General features: G+C 43.5%; 1 protein-coding gene across 1 annotated transcript in view; it reads right to left on the reverse strand.

Annotated features, from left to right (window-relative positions):
* The window catches only part of LOC129603000 (NACHT, LRR and PYD domains-containing protein 12-like), a 53,552-nt gene extending 29,836 nt beyond the window's left edge, over positions 1-23,716 (reverse strand). The window contains exons 1-6 of the mRNA XM_055502247.1: positions 23,612-23,716; positions 23,230-23,458; positions 21,318-23,115; positions 21,045-21,218; positions 19,604-19,777; positions 19,233-19,406 (exon numbers count right to left, since the gene is read on the reverse strand). Of these exons, the coding sequence (XP_055358222.1) occupies positions 19,233-19,406; positions 19,604-19,777; positions 21,045-21,218; positions 21,318-23,115; positions 23,230-23,458; positions 23,612-23,716 (2,654 nt within the window). The remainder of the gene's footprint in view (positions 1-19,232; positions 19,407-19,603; positions 19,778-21,044; positions 21,219-21,317; positions 23,116-23,229; positions 23,459-23,611) is intronic.
* Between the last annotated feature and the right edge of the window lie 2,701 nt (positions 23,717-26,417).

The raw sequence follows: 26,417 nt of genomic DNA on the forward strand, positions 1-26,417 counted from the left end.
GTGTTTGTAGGATCTCACCCTCGTCTCAAGGTCCCAGGTATCCGCGGGCCACTGTCAGCGGGCGCAGGATACGGTCCTCCTCTGCCCTCGGCTCCTCCTCTGTGACCTCCTCAAACGTCCGAGACAGAGCATCCGGCTTCCCGTTTTGGGAGCCGGGCCTATACGATAGGGTGAAATTGAACCGAGCAAAAAACAAAGCCCACCTGGACTGTCTCGCATTAAGCCGCCTGGCCGTCTTGATATATTCCAGGTTCCTGTGGTCCGTCCAAACCATAAAAGGTTGTTCTGCCCCCTCCAACCAATGTCTCCACTCCTCCAACGCCAGCTTAACTGCCAGCAGCTCCCGGTTGCCTACGTCATAGTTCCCCTTTGCGCAGTTCAGCTTGCGGGAGAAGAATGCACATGGATGCACCTTACCAAACTGTTCGCTGCGTTGTGACAGCACGGCCCCCACTCCGGTGCTGGAGGCATCCGTCTCCACTATGAACTGCCTCTGAGGATCGGGGAGACAGAGGATGGGGGCAGACGTAAACCGGGACTTCAGTAGCTCAAAGGCTCCCTTAGCGGTCGCCGACCAAACGAACGGAGCCTTAGAGGAGGTGAGGGCGTGGAGAGGAGCTGCCACCTTGCTGAAGTTCCTTATGAAGCGTCTGTAAAAATTGGCAAACCCCAGAAACCGCTGCAGCTGCTTACGATCCCTTGGCTCCAGCCAATCTGCCACAGCCGCCACCTTTCCTGGATCCATCGCCAGCTTCCCTGGTTCCAAACAAAACCCTAAGAACGAAGTCTTAGCTGTGTGAAATTCACATTTCTCAGCCTTCACAAATAGCTGGTTTTCCAAGAGTCTCATCAAAACTGCTCTCACGTGCACCTCATGTTGTCGCGGGTCTTTGGAAAAAATGAGAATATCATCTAAATAGACGAAGACAAACCTGTTGACCATGTCCCGCAGGACATCATTTACAAGGGCCTGAAAAACCGCAGGTGCATTTGTCAAACCAAAAGGCATGACCAAATACTCGTAATGCCCCGTGGGAGTATTAAATGCCGTCTTCCACTCATCTCCCTCCCTTATACGGACCAGATGATAGGCGTTACGTAAGTCCAACTTAGTAAAAATAGTAGCACCTTCTAAAAGTTCAAAAGCGGATGCAATGAGGGGAAGCTGATAGCGATTACGTACAGTAATCTTATTTAGGCCCCTATAGTCTATGCAGGGACGGAGACCGCCATCCTTCTTCCCTACAAAAAAAGAACCCCGCTCCCGCGGGTGATGATGACGGACGGATGAGCCCCGTGCGAAGCGCCTCCGCGATGTACTGGTCCATAGCCTCCCGCTCCGGTTTAGTCAGTGAGAAGATTCTCCCCCTCGGCGGCGTGGAACCCGGCAGGAGGTCAATCGCACAGTCATACGGACGATGAGGCGGAAGCGAAGTAGCGCGAGCCTTATCAAAGACGGCCCCCACGTCATGGTAACATGCAGGAACCCGGGTCAAGTCGATCTCTGCATTAGTTTCAACCTCAGGCTTCTTAATAAGCCGCCCCGCCGCCCGCAAACAATTAGCCAAACAGAAAGAACTCCACCCCACAATTCTCCCCGCTGCCCAGTCAATGTGTGGGTTGTGTGTCCGTAACCACGGCATGCCCAGCAGAACAGGTACCTCCTTACAATCATAAACATGGAGAGAAAGTTCCTCCTTGTGATTTCCCGACACAGTCAAACTCACCGGCGCCGTGCGATGGGTGATGCGGTGAATGATCTGTTTGTCCAGCGCTTGGACCACCACGGGGTCCTGTACTGGAATCAGCCTGAGCCCCAGCTCCTGAGCAAATTGCCTGTCTATGAAGCTTCCCTCAGCTCCGGAATCCACAAACACGGGAAGCTCTCGCGCCGACAGAGGTCCTGACAGAGTGGCTGGAAACAATGGTTTGGAGAAGGAGATTAAATTCACGGTGGAGCTCGTCAGCGCCTCTCCACCGGCTGACGAGCGTTGCCGTTTAACGCGCACTGGTTAGCGCGATGACCCGGACCCCCACAGTACAAACACAGTCCGCAGTTGAAACGGCGCTGTCTCTCCTCCGTCGATAGGTGACCTCGTCCGATCTCCATTGGCTCCTCCCTTTCTGTCATGAGAGCGCCCTGGGGAAAAGCCCCCGGCACCTGGCGGGTGGGCGGGGACGGATGACGTGGACGTGACGTAGGGAATTCCCCCGCGTCGGCTGCAGATTGGGCCCCTGCGCTCGTCGCTCGTCGTCCTGGAATGAATGGCTGAACCTGCCCGGTTCCGCTGTGGTGTGAAAACCCTGCTGCCGATGGAGGTCGGCTGATGCTGCGACGCAGCGCTCCCCGCTCCGCCTCGCGTTGTGCGAAACGCTGGCCGATCGCCACCGCCAGCGCCACAAGATCTCTCAGTCTATCCGTAAGTACGTGCCCCGCCAACTCATCTTTGATCTCCTCCGCGAGACCGTCATAAAAACGATCGCACAAGGTCTCTTGTCTCCAATCCAACCCAGCCGCCAGCGTGCGGAACTGTACCACGTAATCCATTAATGAGGAACGTCCTTGAAACAGGTGGAACAGTTTGGCTGCCGCCACTCGGCGATGCGCGACGGGGTTAAACAGGGAAGTGAGTTCCTCTGCGAATCCCTCGAAAGTGGCGACACAGGCTGCGTTGTTCTCGTATTCCGCCGCACCCCACTCTAGCGCTTTTCCTCTTAGCAGCGAGATGCAGTACGCCACCTTCTCCCCTTCGGATCGGAACAGCCCCGCTTCTACTCTAAATTTTAGCCGCAACGCGGTAATGAAACTCTGGCAACGAGAGGCATCCCCGTAAAACTTGTCGGGAGGGGCTAATCTAACCTGGGAAGACGGAATCGTCTCTAAAGACGCTGGTTCACTGCCGATCTCCCGCAGAGTACGCAAGGCCTCAGCTCGGGCTGTAGTGCGTGGGCTGTCTAGTAACAAACGAGCACTGCTCAGGCTCGGAACCTGCCAGGCCTCCTCTCCTGCTGCTGGGTCCATGTTTGGTCAGTGTGTACTGTTACAAACACCAAGACCAGACAGGACAGAACCCAAAAGCAGTAAACAGGCGAGGATGGCAGAATACAAAACGATATATTTATTATACTACACAAAACAAAGGGTCACTACAGAGTAGGCAAAGGGTACATAAACTAAACTGAGGCGCACTGTGAAGCAGGACCAAACAAACTAGGCAGAGGAATAATACAAAACAAAAGCCACTATCAAACAAAACTAGGACACAATATATCGCTGCACTGAGTAGCCAAATAAGAAGTAACAGGGCTGTTCACGATCCAAACTAAACACAAAACCAACCGTCATACAGGTAGAGATGTCCAACTCGAGACCTCCCACTCGACTCAGCATCGATCTTTTGAAGCGGAAGTGTCGTCGAGCAGAATCTCAGCGCGTTCCGAATCACGTGACCAATGAGAGCGAGAGGTGTCGATGCGTCACGTGACTGCCGACGGACTCAAGTGCAGTTCGAACGGACGGTTGTTTTAATATGTCAGAGCTTTATAGACGTGGCAAGCGGTCCGGAGATGATCTATAAGATGATAGACGATCTATAAGACAGACAAGTTTGACATTAAAGATATCTGCAATGTATTTATAATAAGTTCAAAATGTAATTAAAGACTAAAACTACATTTTGACAAGTCGCAATTCCAAAAAAAATATCTTTATTAGTCAGACGTCAGTGCCGCACAAACGGCTCTTCTCCAAAGCTGGAGAGGTGGTGAGAATGTGATTAAAGTCATGTTCTGTGGAAAAATAAAATGAAATAAAAGGTCTTTGATTAAACTAACTGAAAAACATGTCTCCTCAATGTAGTAATAAACAGAGTTGCAGAAGAACAAATACAGCTCTAATAACATCGGACATCAAACATGTTTGCCACATCAAGGCTACTTATACATTATTATCCAGAGAGAAACACAATTACAGACCTTTGATTAAATAACTTTTATTTGACAATAAAACATAGACTGTGATCCTGAACAACCACGTATCAGCGAGGGTTTGATGGTCAGTCTGCTCAAGCAGTTCTCACGCACAACCAGCAGATGTCGCTGTTGTAACTGTGTCGTGATGGTGTCGAGCAATGTGTCGATTTCAGCCCAACTGTATCATAGTTGCTCAGTGATTCATGAGGCTTCGATTTCGCCATCTCTACATACAGGAAGCCAGATGCAAACTGAGAGTCCACCATAACACACTGACAACTGGAGGAGTCTCCATCCTCCATTTAAATAGTCCCCCAGTTAATGATGTTCCGGAAGGAAACAGTTACTCAGTGCCGCCCTCTGAGGTTGGGAGGAGACTCACAACAGAAATGTTATTCATCATGACTAGTCTTGTCTTATGTAACAGCCAGTAAACACTAAACATACACAAATAATAAATGAAAGCAAAATCAAATTATAAATGACCTAATATGGACATTACTAATTAAACAATTGTAACACTTAAAAATGTCATGCAATATTGAGGATACCTAATCGTAGCTGGTGGACATAGTCTATGCGTATGTTGCACAGATTAAAAGAAGTAAAGAAGTTGAGTCTCTCTATTTCAACTTTGTGCCTACACACAAAGGAAAGCAGGGTGATGAGTTGAAGTCCCTTTGTAACTTTAGGAATTTCCTGGCAAATCTGTAGATCAGGCATTAAACGTCGCACAGAAACCAATCTAATACCAAATGAAAACATTTTGTCCACAGAATACAATGGCATCAGTTTCATGGAAGTTGAAAGTTCTGGTGCATCTGAACCAGAACCTGTGTCCAAATGAAGTCTCTCGTTCTCTTTGATGAGCACATTCCACATTTTATGGCTGGTGGTCCTAGTTCTGGGAGGGACAGCTTCTTGGTGATAAATGTGACAGCCTCTCCTTTTGGCATGATAAGCAGAGGTGGAATCCTGAGGGATTTACAGGTAGATCAACAAAGTGGACTCATGGTTCTTTGATATGGACATTTGAGATGTTGGCGTCAATTGGTGCCTGTGGTGATAGAAGCCAGTCTCCTGTTGTGGAAAAAGATTCAGGGTCCCTTATCTCTGGGGACTGAAAGGGACGTAGGGGCTCTTCAAAGGAGGGAGTTAAGTTCACATGTAGGTCAGGTTACCTCAGTCCAGACGTGGATTGCTACAAAGCGCAGCCCTGCCAAAGTCCAACATGCACCGGGAACAGGTCTGACGTACAGAGATCGGACAGCCCTTAGCAAAGAGCGTTGATAGTCCTCCTCCCCGGCCTCCCCGACCTTCTCCTTGGCCAGAATTTTTGCCTCCACAAAAACCCGGCTGCAGCGCCCCAGGAATCCCACAGGTCATTCAGACCTGATAGGACTCCTTCTTCAGCTTGATGGCATCCCTTTCTTCCGTCGTCCACCACCAGGTTCGGGCATTGCTACCACGACAGGCACCGGAGACCTTCCATCCACAGATCTGAACGACCGCATTAACAATGGAGGTGGGGAACATAGTCCACTCAGACTCTATGTCTCCAGCCCTCGAAATCTGGTCGAGGCTCTCCCAGAATGTATGAGATGACGATTCATCTGACATCATCTGGTAAATTCTGATCCTCTTATGTCTGTCCTTAGTGACTGGGAAATTAGGTGGTTTTTGAGATGCAACTAATGTCAAGTGGACTTGGGTGCACAGTCAGAGTGTCAGGTTGGCCACCAAAACAAATAAACTGCTGTAAACATGAACTTTCGATGGCTAGTAGGCACTCGCTGCTTGCGTAAACATGGAGCTTTAAAAAGTGGGCATTGGGAAAAATATCTGTGTGGGAGAGACGAAGAGAGGCTGTGGAGAATTAACCTGTGCTTACATTGCTGTAAATAACTGCTTTGCATAATCAACTGATTTGTGTGTGCTATCTTATTCTTGGGGAAAAATGACATGGGCTTTTAACCTCTAGAAGTTACGTAGGTTTAACTTGAGGCAGGCAAAGAATTGGGAACTCTAAAGTATGGGCGTTTTAGTCTGCATTCGGATAAAATAAATTTAAAGCTGCCTGATCATACAGCTTTTCACTCTAAAGAATATTGGACTTGAATGTCTCAGTAAGGTAAATTTTCATTCCATAAAACCCTTTAGATCGTCCACACTGCCCCTGTCAGTGTGTGGTTTTCACTTCCCATCAGTAAACACTGTGTTTTCTGGGTGTGTCGCAAGCGAAGCTGCTCACCACACCTCTGTGCGGAAGTGCATACCTTTTTTGTTGTTTTTTTTTTAAAATTGGCTCCATGGATACGAACCACCACATGGTTAGGATACAATAGGTGGCAGTAGTACGACATTGAGAATGCAATCCTCCACAAAAGAAGAAGACGACAATAGCCAGCTGGTTCGTAGCGTAGTACAACCATACGTCTATACGATCCCGAATCTGACCCTGAAGCTGAAGAGGGACTGTTGAAGTCACCACATTTCGGCTGATGCAATATGTGTCTCATTGGTAATGTCGCATTTACTTCAATTTATTTGATTTATGTAATTTGCAAAGCGACTAGCGGTTGCTAATGCGTATGCTAAATGGCCTGTGCAGCTTGAATATTCACAACACGACTTACCTGGAAAACTCTTGTTAATAGAAAACATTACTTTAGCTTACATTATACAAATAAATAAGTTTGAGAGCATAGCTGAAATAATATAAATACATTTTACATTTACACATTTCACTGTTTTTGTCTTACTTGTGCTGCTGCTCTAACATATATATTTTTTAAATGTGCATTAATATTCAGAGCAATCACTGCATGACCTTCCTGGGAACAAAAAGCATTGGTTCAAATTATATATTGACCTGATGTATTTTTACTGCTTTTAATTGTGTTTTTTGATCATTCTTGATAAATCTGACAGTAATATGTCTCTGTATCTGAAGTTGTTACAGGTATCTACTCTACAGAGGCTAGTGAGCTGGTGCTGAGGATTCCTGGGGTGAAGAATCTGAGTTGCCATCTCTTCATGTGTGGGTTGTAGATGAAGGCAGAGTTTCCTGATGGATAAAACACTAAAACACTCACTGTATGTTTGATGTAGACCACCTGTGGAATAACGCCTTTACCATTTGAGTAGAAATGAGTTTTTGTGTGTGCAATACTCCATTAAGATTTCTTTTTTAGTTAATAGTTAAAGCCAATTTTATTGTCAACCAAAAAAAATGCACCACTACTCCAAAGCTAGAACAAACTGTTACCTTCACACTCCAATGTGCAATGTATAGGTTACTGAATTAATTAAGTCTGGGGGTTTGAGGACAGAAGCTTTTGCAGGGCCTTGCAGATGAAATGCTTGATGGAAGTAGGGTAAACAGTCCATGTCCTGGGTAGGGGTAAACTTGGTTATGTTGGAGATTTGTTTCTGCAGCAGGACAGGTATAGTTGTAGACAGATGACCAGGGAGATGTAGTGATACTTGTTCTTATCACTATTTGGAAGAATGAGCATAGCAGTCCTCTACCAGATGGAAGCTGTAGCTGTCCTCATTATCACCTCATCAAAACAGATGTGAGAGACTACACTGCGTGCACTAAGGGTGTTCAATAGATTTGTTCATGTCACGTACTGCAACGTTCATTATTAGTCAAAATAGGATTATATTTTACACGTTTCCCCTGAACGCCTCAGGCTGTGCCGGAGAGGTACAGGACCGAGAGGAGACCGGGGAGAGAGAGGCACGGACAAGTCCAATGTTCCCGTATCTGTCACTAACACTATACACATAGTATTACTCTGGGTCCACGTGTCATCTTGTGACACTTGGAGACAGTCAAAACAATATATCTGGCAGACTACAACCTTAAATACAAAAAGCCAATGAAGCGGAAACTGATGCAGATGTTAAAGTCTCATCTCCAGAAAGGGTCATTCGCGAGGCATGGGAACCTCCTGTAGCCTTAGACCACTTAACTAACGAACAGCAGTCTGCAGTAAGAAAAATGCTTAGGGAGGAGAGTAAAGGTTTTGCTCAGGATGAGAATGATGTAGGCTGTATTCAAACCCTCCGCAAGCATATCACTGTTAGGGAAATTGTTAGTTCCCATTGTAAATCTTAAATAGAGCAGACACAATTAGTTGAGACCTTCTTCAGGATTTTACTTGCAAGGAGTGAGCAGTTTACAACAAAGGCAACTTCCTCTCACTGAAGAGAAGAAAAGGATTCAGCTCATAATACAGTATGTATTGCATTCTGGGAGGTGCATACTGTAGTCACACAGAACGTGGGAAATATTCTCTGCACAAAGCAAGCATTGGGCACATCAGATAAGGTACTCCCTATTTCTTGCAGAGCAGAAGGGAGAAAACTTCAAGGCTATAGCACAGCTAATGAGGCTTGAGCAGATCAGCAAAATAAATTCCAACATTGTTTCAATGATTAAATGCAGTATTTTTCCAACAATCACGCTTAAATTAAGGAGGATGGGACTATGTACAGAGAAACCCAATACAAAAAACAACTGGTTCTCTCTGCAGTGTACCACCCCATTGTCTTAAATGAACTGCACAAACATATGAGTCACTTGGGCTCAGAAAGGACGCTAAATCTCATTAGGGACCGCTTCTATTGGCCAAAAATGCAAAGAGACATTGAACACTTTGTCAGGAATCTTTATGAATGTTTAAAGAAAAGAAAGCCAATAGACTTCCTACACCTAAAGCAATGTAAAGGCGGTTGTGAATACATTCTGGTGGTCATGGACCATTATACCGGCTTTGTTCAGTGTTATGGGAAAAATAGTTTCTTCCTCATTCTATGCAGTTATTATATGATTTATGACTTATGCTCTGCAATTAATAGCTTATGTTTTGTCTTACTGTATGTATTTGACATTTCACCTACATTGTTCAATGGTTGTCTCTGCCTGATAGACTCTCAACTCTAGCTCCCAAACCCAAGGCCGGGGAGTTGTGTCTCTGTCTGTTGAGACTTGGTGCTCCTTTCTCACAGATAGTTGGACATCAGCAATGCAAGTGTGAGAATGTGTGATGAGATGCAGTTTGCATGCAGTCTGATTGGGCTACACAGGCGTTCCAACGTACACGGACAGAAGGGTTAAAAGGCAGAAACAACTTGAGGATCGTGGGCTCTTTGCATCACACCTTCGTGGTGTGTGCACTGATCTCCCCAGCTGGTTTTTGGTTTGTTGATGTGCACGATCAACATCCATGCTTTTTATTTGCTTTGCCCATTATTTTTATTTTCTTTATTATTTCAATAAAGCTCACAAAAGACAACTCTCTCATCTGCCTCTTTATGGGAAATTTCCACCACAATTTTGGCATCTACGAACAGGATTCGCTGCAGGTCGTCTACGATAGTCCTGAGGACAAGGGTCGCTCAGCCTCCAAACCTACTGTATACAGACATTCAGAGCTGGGAGGACTGCTCAACCGTCCGATTCACCTCTGACGAGATCCACAAGCTCAAATTCAAACTCAAATTTTAACTTGGCTCGGCCCGGTGAGAGAGATTTCTTTGTGGTGATTGATTTGATTGGGAAAAAACAAAAGATTGGAACTTTTATTTTAATTTAGCTGAAACATTTCAATTGGTTGAAAAAAAAAGAAAGAAGAAATCTTATGTTTGGTTGAAACACTAAATTTGAATAGAAAAATTAATTCGATCGAAAAAATAATAATAATAATAATCCCAATAATACATATTCTTAATTAGGTCAAAGTCTGCTCTGGGTGGTGAGACGTCGGTTGCTAAGGGTTGGCTCGTGGAACCGAGCTTTCGTCAGTACTGAGGGTACAGACATGTTTTTTTTTATCTGTGCGTGGTCAACATGTGGGGGACTGAGTATAAAGGACGGCTTCTGAAAGATGGAGCGCGTTTGCAGAGCAAAGTATTTTCAAGATACGAGGGACCCAGGCCTATATGGGGTGCCAAATGTAAAAGTAGAACCTATAACTAGTTTTCTCACATTTAACTAAATGACACAACATGTTTTCTCATATTTAGTTAAATGTGCAAAAGTCTAAATGTAAATGTTAAATATAAATGTAAATGTTAAATATAAATGTAAATGTTAAATGTTAAATCTAAATGTTAAATGTTAAATCTAAATGTTAAATGTTAAATGTAAATGTTAAATGTTAAATCTAAATGTTAAATGTTAAATATAAATGTTAAATGTTAAATGTAAATGTTAAATGTTAAATGTAAATGTTAAATGTTAAATGTTAAATCTAAATGTTAAATGTTAAATGTTAAATGTAAATGTTAAATGTTAAATGTAAATGTTAAATGTTGGCCGAGTGTAAAACTGAATATTCATGAATGGGCAAGACTCCATCCCTACCCTCAAACAGCGCTGGTCTCAAATCAGAGACGCGAACTCAAACACGTCAAACAGTACGCATAGCTCCGCCCACATCTGACTCTGGATCGGTGCACGAAAATACTGGAGAGAAGCTTGAAGTCGAAGCCATCATGGCCGCCAGCTCCGACTCCCTCCCGTTGGGGGAGATTGAACGGGCTGTAACGGCAGGTGTGCGGGCTGAGGCTCCGCTTCAAACTGCCGTTCTGTCGTAAACACCATTAATGAGTAGTCAAGTAGGTTTAAAAAGAATATTTCTGTGGCGCCGGTGGAGAATTATGTGGCTAACTATACTAGCTAGTCGAAGTTACGTCCAGGCTAAAAACAAAAGTTTCCAGATCAGATGTGGGCGGGGTTTGCGCGCACTGTTTGAGGTGATTGAGTTCGCGTCTCTGATCTGAGACCAGCGCTGTTTGAGGGTAGGGATGGAGTCTACTTGCCCATTCATAAGAATAAGAATAAGAAAACCTTTAATAGTCCCGCAGTGGGGAAATTACCTCTCACAACAGCAGTACAGATGAGCAAGAATACAGGTACAGAACAGTTTGTGTTGGCACAGTACAAAGCAGTACAGTACAGTTAGAGTGAGTATGAGGTCATTGCAGGGTTATTGCACAGTAATGGGTATAAGATTTGTACCGGTAACAATATACATGATTGTTCACAGATTTACACAAATATTGTGCAGAGCAGGTTGCTATATAAACCACTGATGCAGTGGGTGAGTGACTGTGGTGGGATGTGGTCAACAGTTCTGATTGTACAGTCTGACAGCAGCAGGTAGGAAGGATCTACGATATCTCTCCTTCACACAGCGAGGGTGGATCAGTCTGCTACTGAAGCTGCTCTCCAGAGCAGACAGTGAGTCCTCCAGTGGGTGAGAGACCTGGTCCATGATGGATGTCAGTTTAGCCAGGACCCTTCTCTCACCCACCTCCTGCACCGTGTCCAGAGTGCAGCCCAGGACAGAGCTGGACTTTCTGATGATCCTGTCCAGTCTCTTCCTGTCCCTCGCTGTGATGCTGCTGCCCCAGCAGACCACACCGTACAGGATGGCCGATGCCACCACAGAGTCATAGAAGGTCTTCAGGAGTGGCCCCCTCACTCCAAAAGACCGCAGTCTCCTCAGCAGGTAGAGTCTGCTCTGACCCTTCCTGTACAGTGCATCCGTGTTATGAGTCCAGTCCAGTTTATTGTTCAGATGCACTCCCAGGTACTTGTAAGAGTCCACTCTCTCAATGTCCCTTCCCTGGATGTGCATCGGTGGTATGACAGCAGGCTGCTGTCTGCGGAAATCCACCACCATCTCCTTCGTTTTCCCTGCATTGATCAGGAGGTGGTTCCGCTGGCACCAGTCCACAAAGTTCTGAGTGAGTCCTCTGTACTCTGCATCGTCATCATCGGTGATCAGTCCGACGATCGCAGAGTCATCAGAGAACTTCTGCAGAACACAGCTGTCCGTGTTGTGTCTGAAGTCTGACGTGTAGAGGGTGAAAAGGAAGGGGGCCAGTACAGTCCCCTGTGGGGCCCCCACACTGCAGGTCAGAGTGTCAGACACACAGTCCCTGGCTCTCACAAACTGAGGCCTGTTTGTGAGAAAGTCCATTCATGAATATTCAGTTTTACTCTCGGCCAACATTTAACATTTACATTTAACATTTAACATTTAACATTTAACATTTAACATTTACATTTAACATTTACATTTAACATTTACATTTAACATTTAACATTTACATTTAACATTTAGCATTTAACATTTACATTTAACATTTACATTTAACATTTAACATTTACATTTAACATTTACATTTAACATTTAACATTTACATTTAACATTTAACATTTACATTTAGACTTTTGCACATTTAACTAAATGTGAGAAAACATGTTGTGTCATTTAGTTAAATGTGAGAAAACTAGTTATAGGTGCTCCTTTTACATTTGGCACCCCATAGGCCTAGAGGGGCCTAACGTTGATTAAATACTTTGAGAAAGGCTCTGTTGCCAGATCAGGTTGGTTCCCTTTTTACGGAGACGTCCGATAAAAAGGCATTTTGGGAAGGTTCCGGCCAGAACACACAAAAAATCTAAGGCAGGAAACCGCTGAACTCTGAATGACGGGTTCGGGGCAATCTGAGTCTTCACCACCAGACTGCAACCTTACATTAATGATGAGTAAATATGGTTATTAGTGAGTTTCATGTTTCCATGACTGGGAAACTGGTTATGGGTTCAAAAGGAGAATCAGTTAGCATTCTTTCATTCATTCATTTGCACCTTAAAAGAAAAAAATAGAGACAAAAGATGAGACTTGAAAAAAGCAAAACTATTGAAACTAAACCCCTAAAAGAAACAAAAGAAAAATGAGAGTAACGGGAAAAAAAGGAGATAACAACTCTGGGGAAGAATTGTTTGCACTCTGCCACACACACACCACACACACACGGTATCATAATGTCAAGAGCAAATGCTCTCATTGTTTCTGCTCATTATCCTAATGCAGAACTGAGCGCGATGAGGGTAAATCCGGATCTGGATCCGCCAACAACCAGAACGGGGTGGAAGCTCTGACACCACAGCAGCTGGAGGACACAGACCACAGCATGGAGGTCTCACCAACTCCCACAACGTCTGCGGCCATCACGTTCTGGGCTCATCAGATGAACCAGCTACTACAAGCATGTGTGTCTGACACAGACACCTGCTTATGATAATCAGCAAAGGAAAACAAGGACAGAGCAACAGCAGAGTGAGAAGACGTGCTCTGACACAGACACTGGTTGAAACAACAGGAGAGGCTTCAGACGTGATTGGCCCAAAAGAGCTGCAACCGAGGAAAGGTCTGTCGAGGAACAACTGTCCCTTCGAAAGGCCCCAAACTGATGGTTGGGGAAGGGGGAAGGTGATGGTTCCTTTTCACGTGACACAGAAGACGGTACCGCAAACACACACACACACACATTTCCACACACGCAATGAAGAAACACGCTTACAGCTGATACACGCTCAAATTCATGTTCATGCTTATCTGCTCGCAATGAAAATTCGCTTTTTGCTCAAAAAAATCCCACAGAGATATTTTTAAATGATGACAAACAGCTAAATGACAACTGCTGCATGACTTTACAGTCTGATGGTTTTAAACTATTTTAACTTGCAAGAAATTCAGTAATAAAATCCTCCATGTTTCTAAAAAGATTTGTGCACAATATAGGTTTGTCTGGCCAGACTGCAGAAAAACAAAATAAAACCAGACTATAGGAAGACTGAAACCGACTGAAACAGACTATTAATGACTATTAGAGAGAATTAATAATAATTACTGTACGTACCAGACTATTAAAGAAAAACTTACTGTCCACTGTCTTATGCAACATCAGACACCTTAACCTTCATTTTTGCTTTCAAACTTATGCCCAATTAATTTTTTAGGACGAGGTCTCGTGTAGTTTAGGTATTTGATGTATTTCCACTCCAGATGGAGTGCAGGTTACAGACAGACATTCTAAATAATCCCTCTTTTGTTGGTGTTAACTTCAGCTCAGCTGTGCTCTTATCATTGGCTGCTGAGGGGGGGCTGTAACTGAGGCCCTCACACAGGCTGCATCACAGCTTGTTTCCATGTGATACGACCTCCAGAGACGCATCTGACCTATCCTGTACAGCACATGTGTCCTCTGGTCCTGATGAGAGGTTTGAAGAGTTATGATTTCACACACACACACACACACACACACACACACACACACACACACACACACACACACACACACACACACACACACACACACACACACACACAAATTGACCTCAACCTCCCCCTTTTGGGATGAACACAGGTCTGCGCTTGCGATTTCTTTTACTAACGAACAAGAAGATTTTTGATGTTTATTCTACAGTTCCACACGTCCCTCTGTGAAAACATGATGGAGACAGATGCAGGACGTGGATCCTTTTGTGAACAGATGTCAACGGGGTGGAGACTGGTGAACGACTTCCGACCCCATGGGACGTATTTACCTACTTTGCATACTTTATAATGTTTTTAATTACGCCTGTCATGCGCCGGCAAACAGTGAACTTGATACCCCCACATTCTAATGACACATTACATGCTTTTGTTTTTATTTTTATTTTTCAGAGGACGCTCTGACCCAACACTCAGCCTCACAGGAAGCCCTGCTTCCCTGTGGCTCACACACAGACATGATGTAGGTTTGATCAGAGATGAACCAGTGGTCATCACACCTAAATCTGACCACAGACCATGTAAACAACAGCACCCTCTGGAAGAAAGCCATAGATGGTGTTACTGCAGACACCACTAAGCTACTGAAACACTGGATGCTACAGGCCACAAAGAGCCTGTCTAAATTACAGTTTGTTCAGACTAAGGTCTGAACAAAGGCTTTTCTGGGTCATTGTAATTACAGCTGATGGCAAATCCATCTCACCCAACAGAGTTAAAGCAATTTGAAACCTGCCTAAACCGTGCACGTATAAACAGCTGATGTCTTTTCTAGGTCTTTGTTCTTATTGTAGCAACTTCATACCTAACTTTACTGTCTTTGAGGCCCCACTCAGGTTCTGATGCAGACGTCTTCATCGTCCACTTCTTGTCTTACGTGGACGTCTGAGGCTAAACAACGTTCACTGACCTCATGCTTGCTCTTCAGTCGACTCCTACTTTGGGTCTTCCTGATCTGACCCTACGCGATCTTTCACTCAAACAGTGAATGAGAAATCAGGTTGTACGACTTCTGTTATTTTGTCCTGTAGCCTATTTTTAAGCCTTATCCAGCTGATGCTGAACGTCCACGGTGTCTATGAGCAGTGGCTGCAGCAGAGAGAGCCGTGCTGGCATCATGTGACACTGTTGGCTACACTGACGTCACCTTGTTGGTTCCTCATGCTGTCTTTGATTCTTTTGGAATAGAAAACATCCCATCTTTCTACAGCCCGATGGCTTAGATACAACACCACCTTGCTCAACATGCTGAACGTTACTATCAAGAGGCCGTCTTGAAGTCTGGCTCTTTGCTAAGACACTACTCTGCTCAGGCTGCAGAGTTGATCGCGTTGACTGAAGCTAGTAAACTAGCAAAAGGAGAGTCTGTTACCATCTACACAGACTCCACAGATGCTTGTGACACTTTGGTGCTCTGTGGAAACATAGGAAGCTTTTGAAGTCTGATTGCAAACCTATCTCACATCATGATAAGGTTGCTGCTTTGCTGGACGCTGTCCTGCTGCCTACAGCTAATGCTGTTTGTAACTGTCCGACTCACAACATCATTGACAACTTTGTTTCTGCTGACATGCAGCTGCAGACGCTGCTGCGAAGGTCACTGCCCGACAACCCCTCCCTCTCCTGATCCTCGCTCCCTCTCCAACTGTCTCTACCCTCTCCTCCTCTCTCTCCCTGTGCTTTAAACATTTTCTACCTCACAGGAACGCAGACTCTGGCAGACGACTGGTTCCACCTGTAGCCATGGAGTCTGGTTTGGGCCTGATGACAAGCTGTGCCGCCCAAATACCTTTTTCCGACAATTCAGATTTCCTAACAGGTGAAAACAGGCGACAGGACCACTGCACACCATCTAACCAGGGGACTGGGTGATCATTAAGGAGTTCAGGAGGAAGCACTGGAACTCCAAACGGTGGCGAGGCCCCTTCCAGGTAAGTACATTGTTTATATTTTCTTATAATTATAATTTTAAGTTTATTCCTGTGTAACTACCCACAAAGACGGCTCCCAACCTTTTATCCCTAAGTCACTTGCATTTTATGTGAAGGTGTATTTTTGAATCTTGATGAGTTAATACACTCACTGTTTCATTTGTAAGGGCCATTATTATTACAAGATGCAATGTTTGACAATTTTTATTCTTTTAGTTTAGTTTGATTAATGTGTAATCACGAATTCTCCAGAATGCACCTTGTCACAGTCACAGAAACATGATGACAATCAGCTTAATGCATGCACAAGCCCAACTGGCTGCAACGATCATGTTGACACATTTTAATGTTTCAAGTGAAAAGGGTTGTTATGACAACAACTTGACAAAGCTCTTATTGTGCTGACATAAAATTATATGCTATTAGAATAAAAGAAGAGAAACACAATTTACAGAGCAGCCTGAAGACATTCCATCATGACTGGTAAAAGCGTGATTATAGTGTTTTATACTGTATATTGAGAAAAGCTGTAATAAGAGCAGAATTTCCCTGTGTGTCAGCTGAACTACAGTAAAAGTATGAAGAAATTTGGATTCACGGACATGTTGTAATGTCAGCTTCAAACACAACTGGCTGGTATAATCAGAGCATCCATCATTAAAGGAAGAGGAAGAAGTTTGTAAGGGATCATTTAGAACTGATTAAGATAAGTGGGCGAAGCAATTCCCCTCAACCGTGACAACATTTCTCACACAGGATCATCCTGTCTAGTCCTATCCTATCCTAAGTCTACAAATCACATAGAGACACTGACGAATCATAAGACCAGGACCTAAACCCAAACCCAGGATAAAGAGGTTCAGTGAATGTGGTGTTGAAGGTGTGAAGGTGTATCAGTTCATCAGAGGAGACTCTGTAGAAGGAGAGAGAACCAGCAGTACAGTCCACATACACTGATACTCTGTTAGACACAGAGGAGGAGGAGATGCGTATTGCCTCATTATTATGCCAGACAGTGTAAACACCCTCAGAGCAGTTTAGACTCCAGGACTGATCATTGTATCCAAATCTACAGTCATCATTGCAATATGTTCTTCTTATACTTCTGTAACTGACTGATATTTTAACATTTCCTTTCCACTCAACCTCCCAGTAACAGCGACCAGTCAGACCATCACTACACAGCAGCTGAGGCCAGTAGTCAAATCTGTCTGGATGATCAGGATATGACTGATCCTCTTTCACATGTGTCACCTTCCTGTTGTTGTCAGACAGTTGTAGTTCTCTGTTCACTGTGTTTGTGTCGATGGTGAGTTGACAGAAATCTGATGGAGAGAACAAGACACAATCCAGCTGCAGTTATTGATCTATCATCAGTTTGATGACGACTCATGACAGTTTGAAGATGGTTAAATGCTGCTGCTTTGTTTTCATCAACCTCATTAAAAACACACTTACACTTCCTCAGACCTGGTCTTAACCATTGGACTCGACCAGGTTCCACCCTGAAAGGAAGAGAGAGTCAGAGCAGCACATGCAGACATGGACATCACATGGCTCTAATACACGCAGGTTTAGGATTGTACTACTTATGGTGCAGCTGGAGAACAGGTCAGTGTAGGATGTGATAACATGACATACTGTATATTTCAACACAACAGTGATTTTGCCCTTTTGATCTAAGTTCATGAAATATTTTTTACTTAAACAATCAGTTTAATTAATACTGTTTTACTACAGTATAAATGTGTATAAAAAGAAAGGACTTGGTAACACTAGTATTTTTACTTTTCAAGTCAACTCACTTTTGCATGCTTTTTTTCAAAAAGCTTTTTTAAACACTGAAACCTACTGCATGACTCTTATCTAATCACTGAATAACTATCATGAACATTCGTAACATAAAGAATAAGTTGAAGAGGTCATAGAGGAGGAGAAGGAGGAGGAGAAGAACAAGGAAGGACAAGGAGACAAGCAGTCTGGGATGAATTTGGAGCCACTGTAGTTGTACCGTGTCCTTGTCCATGGTGACTAGGAGGGAGGCTGGACAACGAGTGCAGCCACAATTGAGTGGCTTCACCTCCATCATCAGAACCTTCAGGGAGGCAAACTTGCCGCTGTACTTACAGAAAGCCTGCTTTTTACAGTAACTTTATATTGATACCCTGTGGAGCAGCCTCACTATGTTGTTGATTTGTCACAATGTCAGCCTCCATCGTGGCTGGTTTACAAACAACCTGAGGTTTTCCAACATCTCTCTGCATGGCGGTGGAAAGTGTAGTCGAAAAAAAAAAAACATTGTTTGTCTTCAAGTAAATTATATTTTTGGAAAAATGTTACAAAGCCCCCCCCCCCCCACCCTTCTGACTAAACATATCAACCAATTCTATTGCTATTTTTTGCTTCTATAAAAGCAGGCATTGCACATCCACACTATTGTAGTCATCTCATAACCTCATCTGACTGTTTCCATAAGAATTGTTATAACCCTGTCCTGCTTCACTTCAGCACAACCATCTTTTTGATGAGTTATAATGTTCACTAATTGTGCTATGAATATATAGAGGCTAGAAGTTGCTGAGGCCTCAGAGATATTCATCCTGAAAGTGCATTTTTTTCAGACAGAACTGAAAGATTTCATTTTTTATGACTAATAAACATTACATTAGTAACACTTACATTGATCTTTACACCTCATCACAGCACACCATAAGTGTCTCCCATAGTATGATGCATTCAACTAGACTTTGTGGTTGCAGAAATAAATTTATTTGAATGTAGATACAGTATACCATTCTTCCAGAAGACGCCTGAAAACAGGCATGGGGCCCATACTAAACTGGTTAACTGAATAAGTAAAGGTTTTTCTGAGTAACACAGATAAAAAAAACATGAATTAAATATGTCATGTACTGTAAGTATTGTTATTTGCTCATTATACATTGGATTACATTGAAAAAAGAAAATGGAAATTGGAAAATTAGCCATTATGAATTGTTTAATATAGGAAGAACAGGTTAAGTGAAATTGAGTAAGATTAAAATTTACAATCAAGTGGGTTGGGTTAAATATAAAAAATAGTATTATTATAGTATTAATTAAATATATTAGACATAATCAACAGAAAGAGTAATAAAGTCTCAATGAGAAAAAGCTAGATGGAAGATAAATTGTGAATTCTAACCTGAGAGTCTCCAGTTTACAGTGTGGACTCTTCAGTCCATCACACAGTAGCTTTACTCCTGAATCCTGCAGGTCGTTGTTACTCATGTCCAGTTCTCTTAGACTAGAGGACTGAGAGCTGAGAACTAAGATTTGAGTTTGACAACTTTTGCCTGTGAGGCCACAGTTACTCATTCTGATGAGAAAAGAAGTTTATATTTGAGTTACATTTTCATCCCCTTTGCTGTTGACTCTAAAGTACAAGAACTACATAAGTTAGTCAGAAAAAGATAATGATCTTAAACTGTAAAAATACTTGCATGTTAAAATACTCGATAATAAAGCTCTTCTAATTTTCTACGATTATTCAATCAAACATTAATTTCACCTGACCTGAGAGTCTCCAGTTCACAATGACGACTCTTTAGTCCATCAGAAAGTAGCTCCACTCCTGAATCCTGCAGGTCGTTGTTACTCAGGTCCAGTTCAATCAGACTAGAGGACTCAGAGCTGAGAACTGAGGACAGAGCTTCACAGCTTTTCTCTGTGAGTTCACATTTATCGAGTCTGATGAGACGTCAATGGACACAGTGTTAATCACAGTAAATGCTGCAAAGCAATCATTTTCACTCACACAAACACGTCCTCTAAATCGTTTTAAAATAAAAGCACCAAGTCCAATTTTAGTTTTAATAGCATTGTTTTTGCTTTTGAATGGGTAATTATGAGTAGGTAGTACTTCTGTATGCTTTCAAAATAAACGAATCCAGATTTTTGGATTGGTTCTGCTTTCAACTGGTTTATTATGAGTAGTTAATGAGACAGTTTTAAATTTAGCACTTTTTTTTTACTTTTGATGAGACTATTTTACTGTTTAGCAATTACCTGCACATGCTTCCTCTAATGCTCCAACTCAAAACTATTTGGCTATTTTGAAACTTTCTGCTATATTTCAACAAAAATAGATTCGGCTAACCTTTACACACTTCCTTCATTTTCAGCATTTCTTCAGTATTAGCAAATCTTTTTCAAATTTCCTCAATTTGAAATTCAACCGCTTCAGCTTCTTCTGCAAATATTCATCTTCGTTTAAACAACCCCCAATTATTATAGATACATTAATCTATGCTTTAAGTGTGTAGGCCGCTTTCTGCTATTTTTTAAATGTTTCAGATTTTCAGGGTTAGATTTTGATTCCTTTAATCTTGACTCTAAATACAAAAACTACATAAATTAGTTGTCATAGATCCAGCTTTTTGATCTTGTGTTGTGCTTAGTTTCCGGTTTTATTTTGGTATTTCCTGTCTTGTTTCCCGTCTACCTTAGTTCTTGTTTACTTACCTAGTCATGTATCACACTTCCTGTTTTATTTTGGTATCACTTCCGGTTTAGTTCTGTTCTGCTTAGTTCCAGCCTGTTCAGCCTGTCATGATTTTACCACCGGCACTCCATTAGTCATTAATTAGTCAGTTACCCTGTTTGTCAGCCTTCCAGCGATCTCAGTAAATTTGTTTTTTTGACTCATGCCTGTCTGTTGACCGTGCTTTTTCCTTGTCCCTGCCTGTACCTCTGCTGAGTGTGTATTACTGGTTTTGACTATTGCCTGCTTGACCACGTTTTTGTCTGTTGTTTGGTTTATTCTATTAAACCCTGTTTGTTTTGAGTCCTGTCTCCCGAGCTTTGCATTTGGGTCCTTCACTCCTGTTCGCTCCTGCTAAGCCGTGACATTAGTCAGATAACAAGGTCTCATGTATTGTAAAAAAAACACTTCTCTATAATAACCCCCTTTAATTTCCTACATTTATCAAATCAAACAATTCTGAAATGTTCTGACCTGAGACTCTTCAGTTTACAATGAGGGCTCTTTAGTCCGACAGACAGTTTCTCCACTCCTGAATCCTGCAGGTTGTTGTTACTCAGGTCCAGTTCTGTCAGACCAGAGGGCTGAGAAATGACAACTGAGGACAGAGCTTCACAGCTTCTCTCTGACAGGTTACACAAACTCAATCTAAATAGAAAACAAATTTCACTTTGTTATCTCCCATGTGTAAACAACAATAGACTATTGTTTACTAAAGAACACATCAAACATCTATATAGTACATACAGAGCTTTGTTGGAAACTTTAACCACTGGCAGCAAATTTAGTAGAGCCTCCTCTGATGCAGTATATTTCTTTAAATCAAACACATCAATGTCTTCGTCTGATGACAGTAAGATAAAGACCAGCGCAGACCAATGTGCAGGAGACAGTTCATCTGTGGGGAGATGTCCTGATCTTAGGTACTGTTGCATCTCCTCGACTAGAGAGCAATCATTCATTTCATTCAGACAGTGGAACAGGTTGATGCTTTTCTCTGCAGAGGGAGACTCTGAGATCTTCTTCCTGATGTACTGAACTGTTTCATGATTGGTCAAGGAGCTGCTTTCTGTTTTTCTTATTAGGTCATGTAGAAGAGTCTTATTAGATTCCTGTGAAAGTCCCAAGAGAAAACGGAGGAGCAAGTCCAAGTGTCCATTTGGACTCTGTAAGGCCTCGTCCACAGCACTTTGATAGAACAATGTTGATTGGTTTTCAATCCATTTAAACCACCAGGATGTTGATTGTTGTGACAGCAGATTGACTCCAGAGTTGATGAAGGTCAGATGGACATAAAGAGCAGCCAGAAACTCCTGAACACTCAGATGGATGAAGCAGAACACCTTGTCCTGATACAGTCCTCTCTCCTCCTTAAAGATCTGTGTGAACACTCCTGAGTAAACTGAGGCTGCTGTGATATCGATGCCACACTCTGTCAGGTCTGACTCATAGAAGATCAGGTTTCCTTTCTGCAGCTGCTCAAAAGCCAGTTTTCCCAGAGACTCAATCATCTTCTTGCTCTCTGGACTCCAGTGTGGATCTATCTCAGCTCCACCATCATACTTGATGTTCTTCACTTTGGTCTGAACCACCAGGAAGTGGATGTACATCTCAGTCAGGGTCTTGGGCAGCTCTCCTCCCTCTCTGGTTTTCAACACATGCTCCAGAGCCGTAGCAGTGATCCAGCAGAAGACTGGGATGTGACACATGATGTAGAGGCTTCGTGACGTCTTGATGTGGGAGATGATTGTTGTGGCCTGCTGCTCATCTGTGAACCTCTTCCTGAAGTACTCGTCCTTCTGTGGGTCAGTGAACCCTCTGACCTCTGTCACCATAGCAACAAAACGAGGAGGGATCTGATTGGCTGCTGCAGGTCGTGTGGTGATCCAGAGGTGAGCAGAGGGAAGCAGGTTCCCCCTGATCAGGTTTGTCAGCAGCACATCCACTGAGGTGGACTCTGTGACATCAGTCAGGGTTTTAGTGTTGTTGAAGTCCAGAGGAAGTCGACACTCATCCAGACCGTCCAAGATGAAAACAAGCTGGAACTGGTCAAAGCGGGAGATTCCTGCTGCTTTGGTTTCAATGAAGAAGTAATGAACAAGTTCCACAAAGCTGAACCTTTGCTCTTTCAGCACATTCAGCTCTCTGAAGGTGAATGGAAATATGAAGTGTATGTCCTGGTTGGCTTTGTCTTCAGCCCAGTCCAGAGTGAACTTCTGTGTTAGGAGTTTTTTCCCAATGCCAGCCACTCCCTTTGTCATTACTGTTCTGATGGCTCCATCTCTTCCAGCTGAGCCTTTAAACATGTCTTCATGTCTGATGGTTTTGTCTGCTCTGACAGCTCGTTTCCTGGAGGCTGACTCAATTTGTCTGACCTCATGTTGATTGTTGACCTCTCCAGTCTCTCCCTCTGTGATGTAGAGCTCTGTGTAGATCTGGTTCAGAGGGACTGGGTTTCCTGCTTTAGCGATGCCTTCAAAGACACACTGGAACTTCTGCTTCAGCTGAGATTTGAGTTGATGCTGACAAACTACAGCATCAGTTCCTGAATAAATAAATGTAATCAATATGTTATGTGTTAAAATTAGAGAAAAGTTTCTGACACATCAGTAAATGTGTGATTGTATCTGGGATGTTAAATGTCGATAAATCCTCTTACTGCTTTGCAGAAAGTCAGCCATCTCCTCCTGCTTCATCCTCCTCAGAAAGTTCACTGTGATCTTCAGAAATGCGTCTCTGCTGCTCCTCCTCTGCTCTTCATTCTCACCATCCAACCCCTCCTCATCCTCCCTCTGACTCTCTAAGCATTCTTGGTAATCTGGACTCAGAACCTGATGGATCTTCTTCAGCTCCTTCTTCACAAATGTGACAATGTTTTCCTCCAGCAACTAGAACAGAAACTATATGAATGACATATTCCAACTAAAACCATGGAGCCAAACTTCAAATCCATGTTGGACACACTGACAATCCACTGGTCTAAAAAGTGCAGCATGAGAATATTGTGAACACAACAGATCAACAGTAGTAGTTGTACAGACCATAAATATGGAGTCCAGGTGTGTTTGGTGCTGCTGGACAGACTGAGCACTGGGAACCTCTGAGCTCTGCTCTGTGATGTTTGATGTGGAGTATGATAGATTCATTACATATTTTCTGATGGGATGTAATAGAAAAACAACTTAAAACAATGATCAGAGTTTTTGCTGGAAAAGTGAACAAACGTCTCTATTATCACATTAATGTTAAATTCAACATGGCAGCAGAGCTTGGGTCAGAGTTTACCTTGTTCAAAACCGGTAATCTATAAGACTGTGGATGGGAAAGTTGTTGAGGAATGAGCTTCTCTACTTCCTGACGATCAAAATCAAGTGTTTTGTTACCTTTAAAGGCAATCAAAAAGATAGCCTTTGACTGCCTAAAAGTGTGAAATGAGCTTGGAGAGAATATTCCTCGCTTTGTTTTGCATTATTTGGATGAACTACCACCAGTTTACTGGGGAAGATGGAGTATATGTACAGTGAAGAATGTACATTGAGACATGCAGTAAATTGTCAGGCTGATGTCTGATGATTTTTGCGATATTACTACTGCTATTGTACGAGTTGCCACAGTGGAATGGCATCTTCTACCTAATGGCAGAAATAGGTCAAGCGGAACGGCCACCCTGGGTGAAGCAATGGTGGGTCGTGAATGTATATCGGTGGTTTCCCATGAGGGGGAAGCCGAGGTAGCAGCCTGCGACAGCCATGGCATCTCTACTAATGATTGGAGAGCATCTGGTACCACGGTGGTGCTAGGATTGTGTACACAACCAATCCTTTTGGTGCCAGGGATGGAGGAGGTGGGTGGAGTCCATGATGAATGACAGGGGGTGTTTGAGTGAGGCTGTAGCACCGGAATCCCCAACACGGAGTTATGTGGTGAAGAAAGGCATGCAAAGACCGAAGTTCGGACCAGCACTGGGAGAGATCGACCTGCACACTTCAGAAGATTGGTGTGTTGCACTACAGCTGAGAACTAAGAACAAGGAATTCATCAATCTAGACTTTTATACTCCCTGTAGGTGCTCAAAGATATGTATATGAATAGGCTTGCTTTTATTAATGCTTTTACTGTATATTAGCTAATCACTTCACTAGTGTGTACTGTATGTGGTCAGTGATATAAATGCTGCTACAAATATTAGGTCCGGTACATCTGTAAAAACGAAAAAGCAATGAGAGCTGATAATGAGGAATTATGGAGCAGTGCATATATATGAGTATGAGTTGAAAATATGATGTTGTATATAATGCTAAGAAGTGATGATTGGTGATGATATTTAGGACAAAGGAAGACAAAGATTCTTTGTTCAGGAAAGTTTTCTTGAGTTCTATCTGTCTGGGAAATCATTGCAGGTCTGTAGCAAAATTAAATATCTGGGGCACCTACTTACTGATCAGCTGGCAGACGACAATAATATGGAAAGGCAGTGTCGTGAGTTATATGCTCTAGATAACATGTTGGTTAGAAAATGTCATCTGTTTAGACCCTGTTAAAATCAGTCTCTAGGGCGAATAAGTGAATAGGCATCCAGTGTGGGTCCTTGAGCAAGACCCTTCAAGCTACCGCCTACCTCACATGATGAGAGACAATGAACCACATGAGATACTGGCACAGACGTCGTCCGGTCTAACAAGGTCTGCGTCAGGCGCTGGGGAACCAGAGCACCTTGGCGAGAAGTGGGCTACTGGAACAAGAAAGAGATGGCTGAGGTGCGAGAACAAGGCTCTGTTGGAATGCTACTACTCAAGAAACCCTAGTCAGAGGGGTTACATGCAAAGAATGTGCGGTGAATGGGAACGGAGAAACCCACATTCAAGGCTGACGGCGAAGCAACTAGTAGCTCAGTGTTCCAACATCCACAAATGGCAACTGCTATCACAACTTGAGATTGATGAGGTACAACACAAATGCTACGGCAAGGGGGAGCCAGGACGCCAGGTCAGAGGGGAGGTTTCACCATCTCCCCAACCGGAAATTGGGTACAAAGCCCCAATGAGCACAGATACGCTGAGTGAGGCAGCGACTGACCTGAAAGATAAGATCATGGCGAGATTGAACAGACAACCCCGAAGCCAACTACAACGACTAAGTGAAGTACCATCAGACAGTCTCATGGAAGATGTGAATGCAGCATTGAGAGCGATCCATACCACAACAATCGCAGAAACCAATGAGCTGATATACGCTTCAGCATCAGTGATCCTAGAGGTGCTTGGCTATAAGAGCAACCATGGGAGCCATGAGAAACAATACCCACCATGGAAACGAAGGTTGGAGGCAAAAATCAAGGCAGCTCGGAGGGAAGTGAGCCAAATGACAGAGGCCCAGAGAGGTGCAATGAAAAGACCAATGCCCAAGAGCTACAGCCAGATGCCCATACCTGAAGCACTTGAAACTGCCAAGCAAAGGCTACAAGCCTTGGCCAGCCGCCTAAAGAGATACACCAGAGACAACGAAGTCAGACAAATAAACCGGCTGTTCGCAACACAACCTGCGAAAGTGTACTCTCAATGGCAGGGTAATAACACCAGAGCAGACCTACAGAGGCTGGAAGCTGAACAGTACTGGAAGGGTATATGGGAGAGGGAGGCATCACACAACAGCGATGCACAGTGGCTGGTGGATCTGAGGGAAGACCACAGCAACCTCCCTGAACAGAATCTGTCATGAACCTGGGCTGTTTCTGTGTTTTCTGGTTTGTCATGTTCATTTCCTGTTTTATTCTTGTGTTCCCGGTCTTGGTTCCTGTGTGCTTCAGTTTGGTTCACTTAGTCATGTGTTTACTTCCTGTTTTATTTT

Source organism: Betta splendens, chromosome 2 (assembly GCF_900634795.4).
Source record: "Betta splendens chromosome 2, fBetSpl5.4, whole genome shotgun sequence".
NCBI classification, from domain to species: domain Eukaryota; kingdom Metazoa; phylum Chordata; class Actinopteri; order Anabantiformes; family Osphronemidae; genus Betta; species Betta splendens.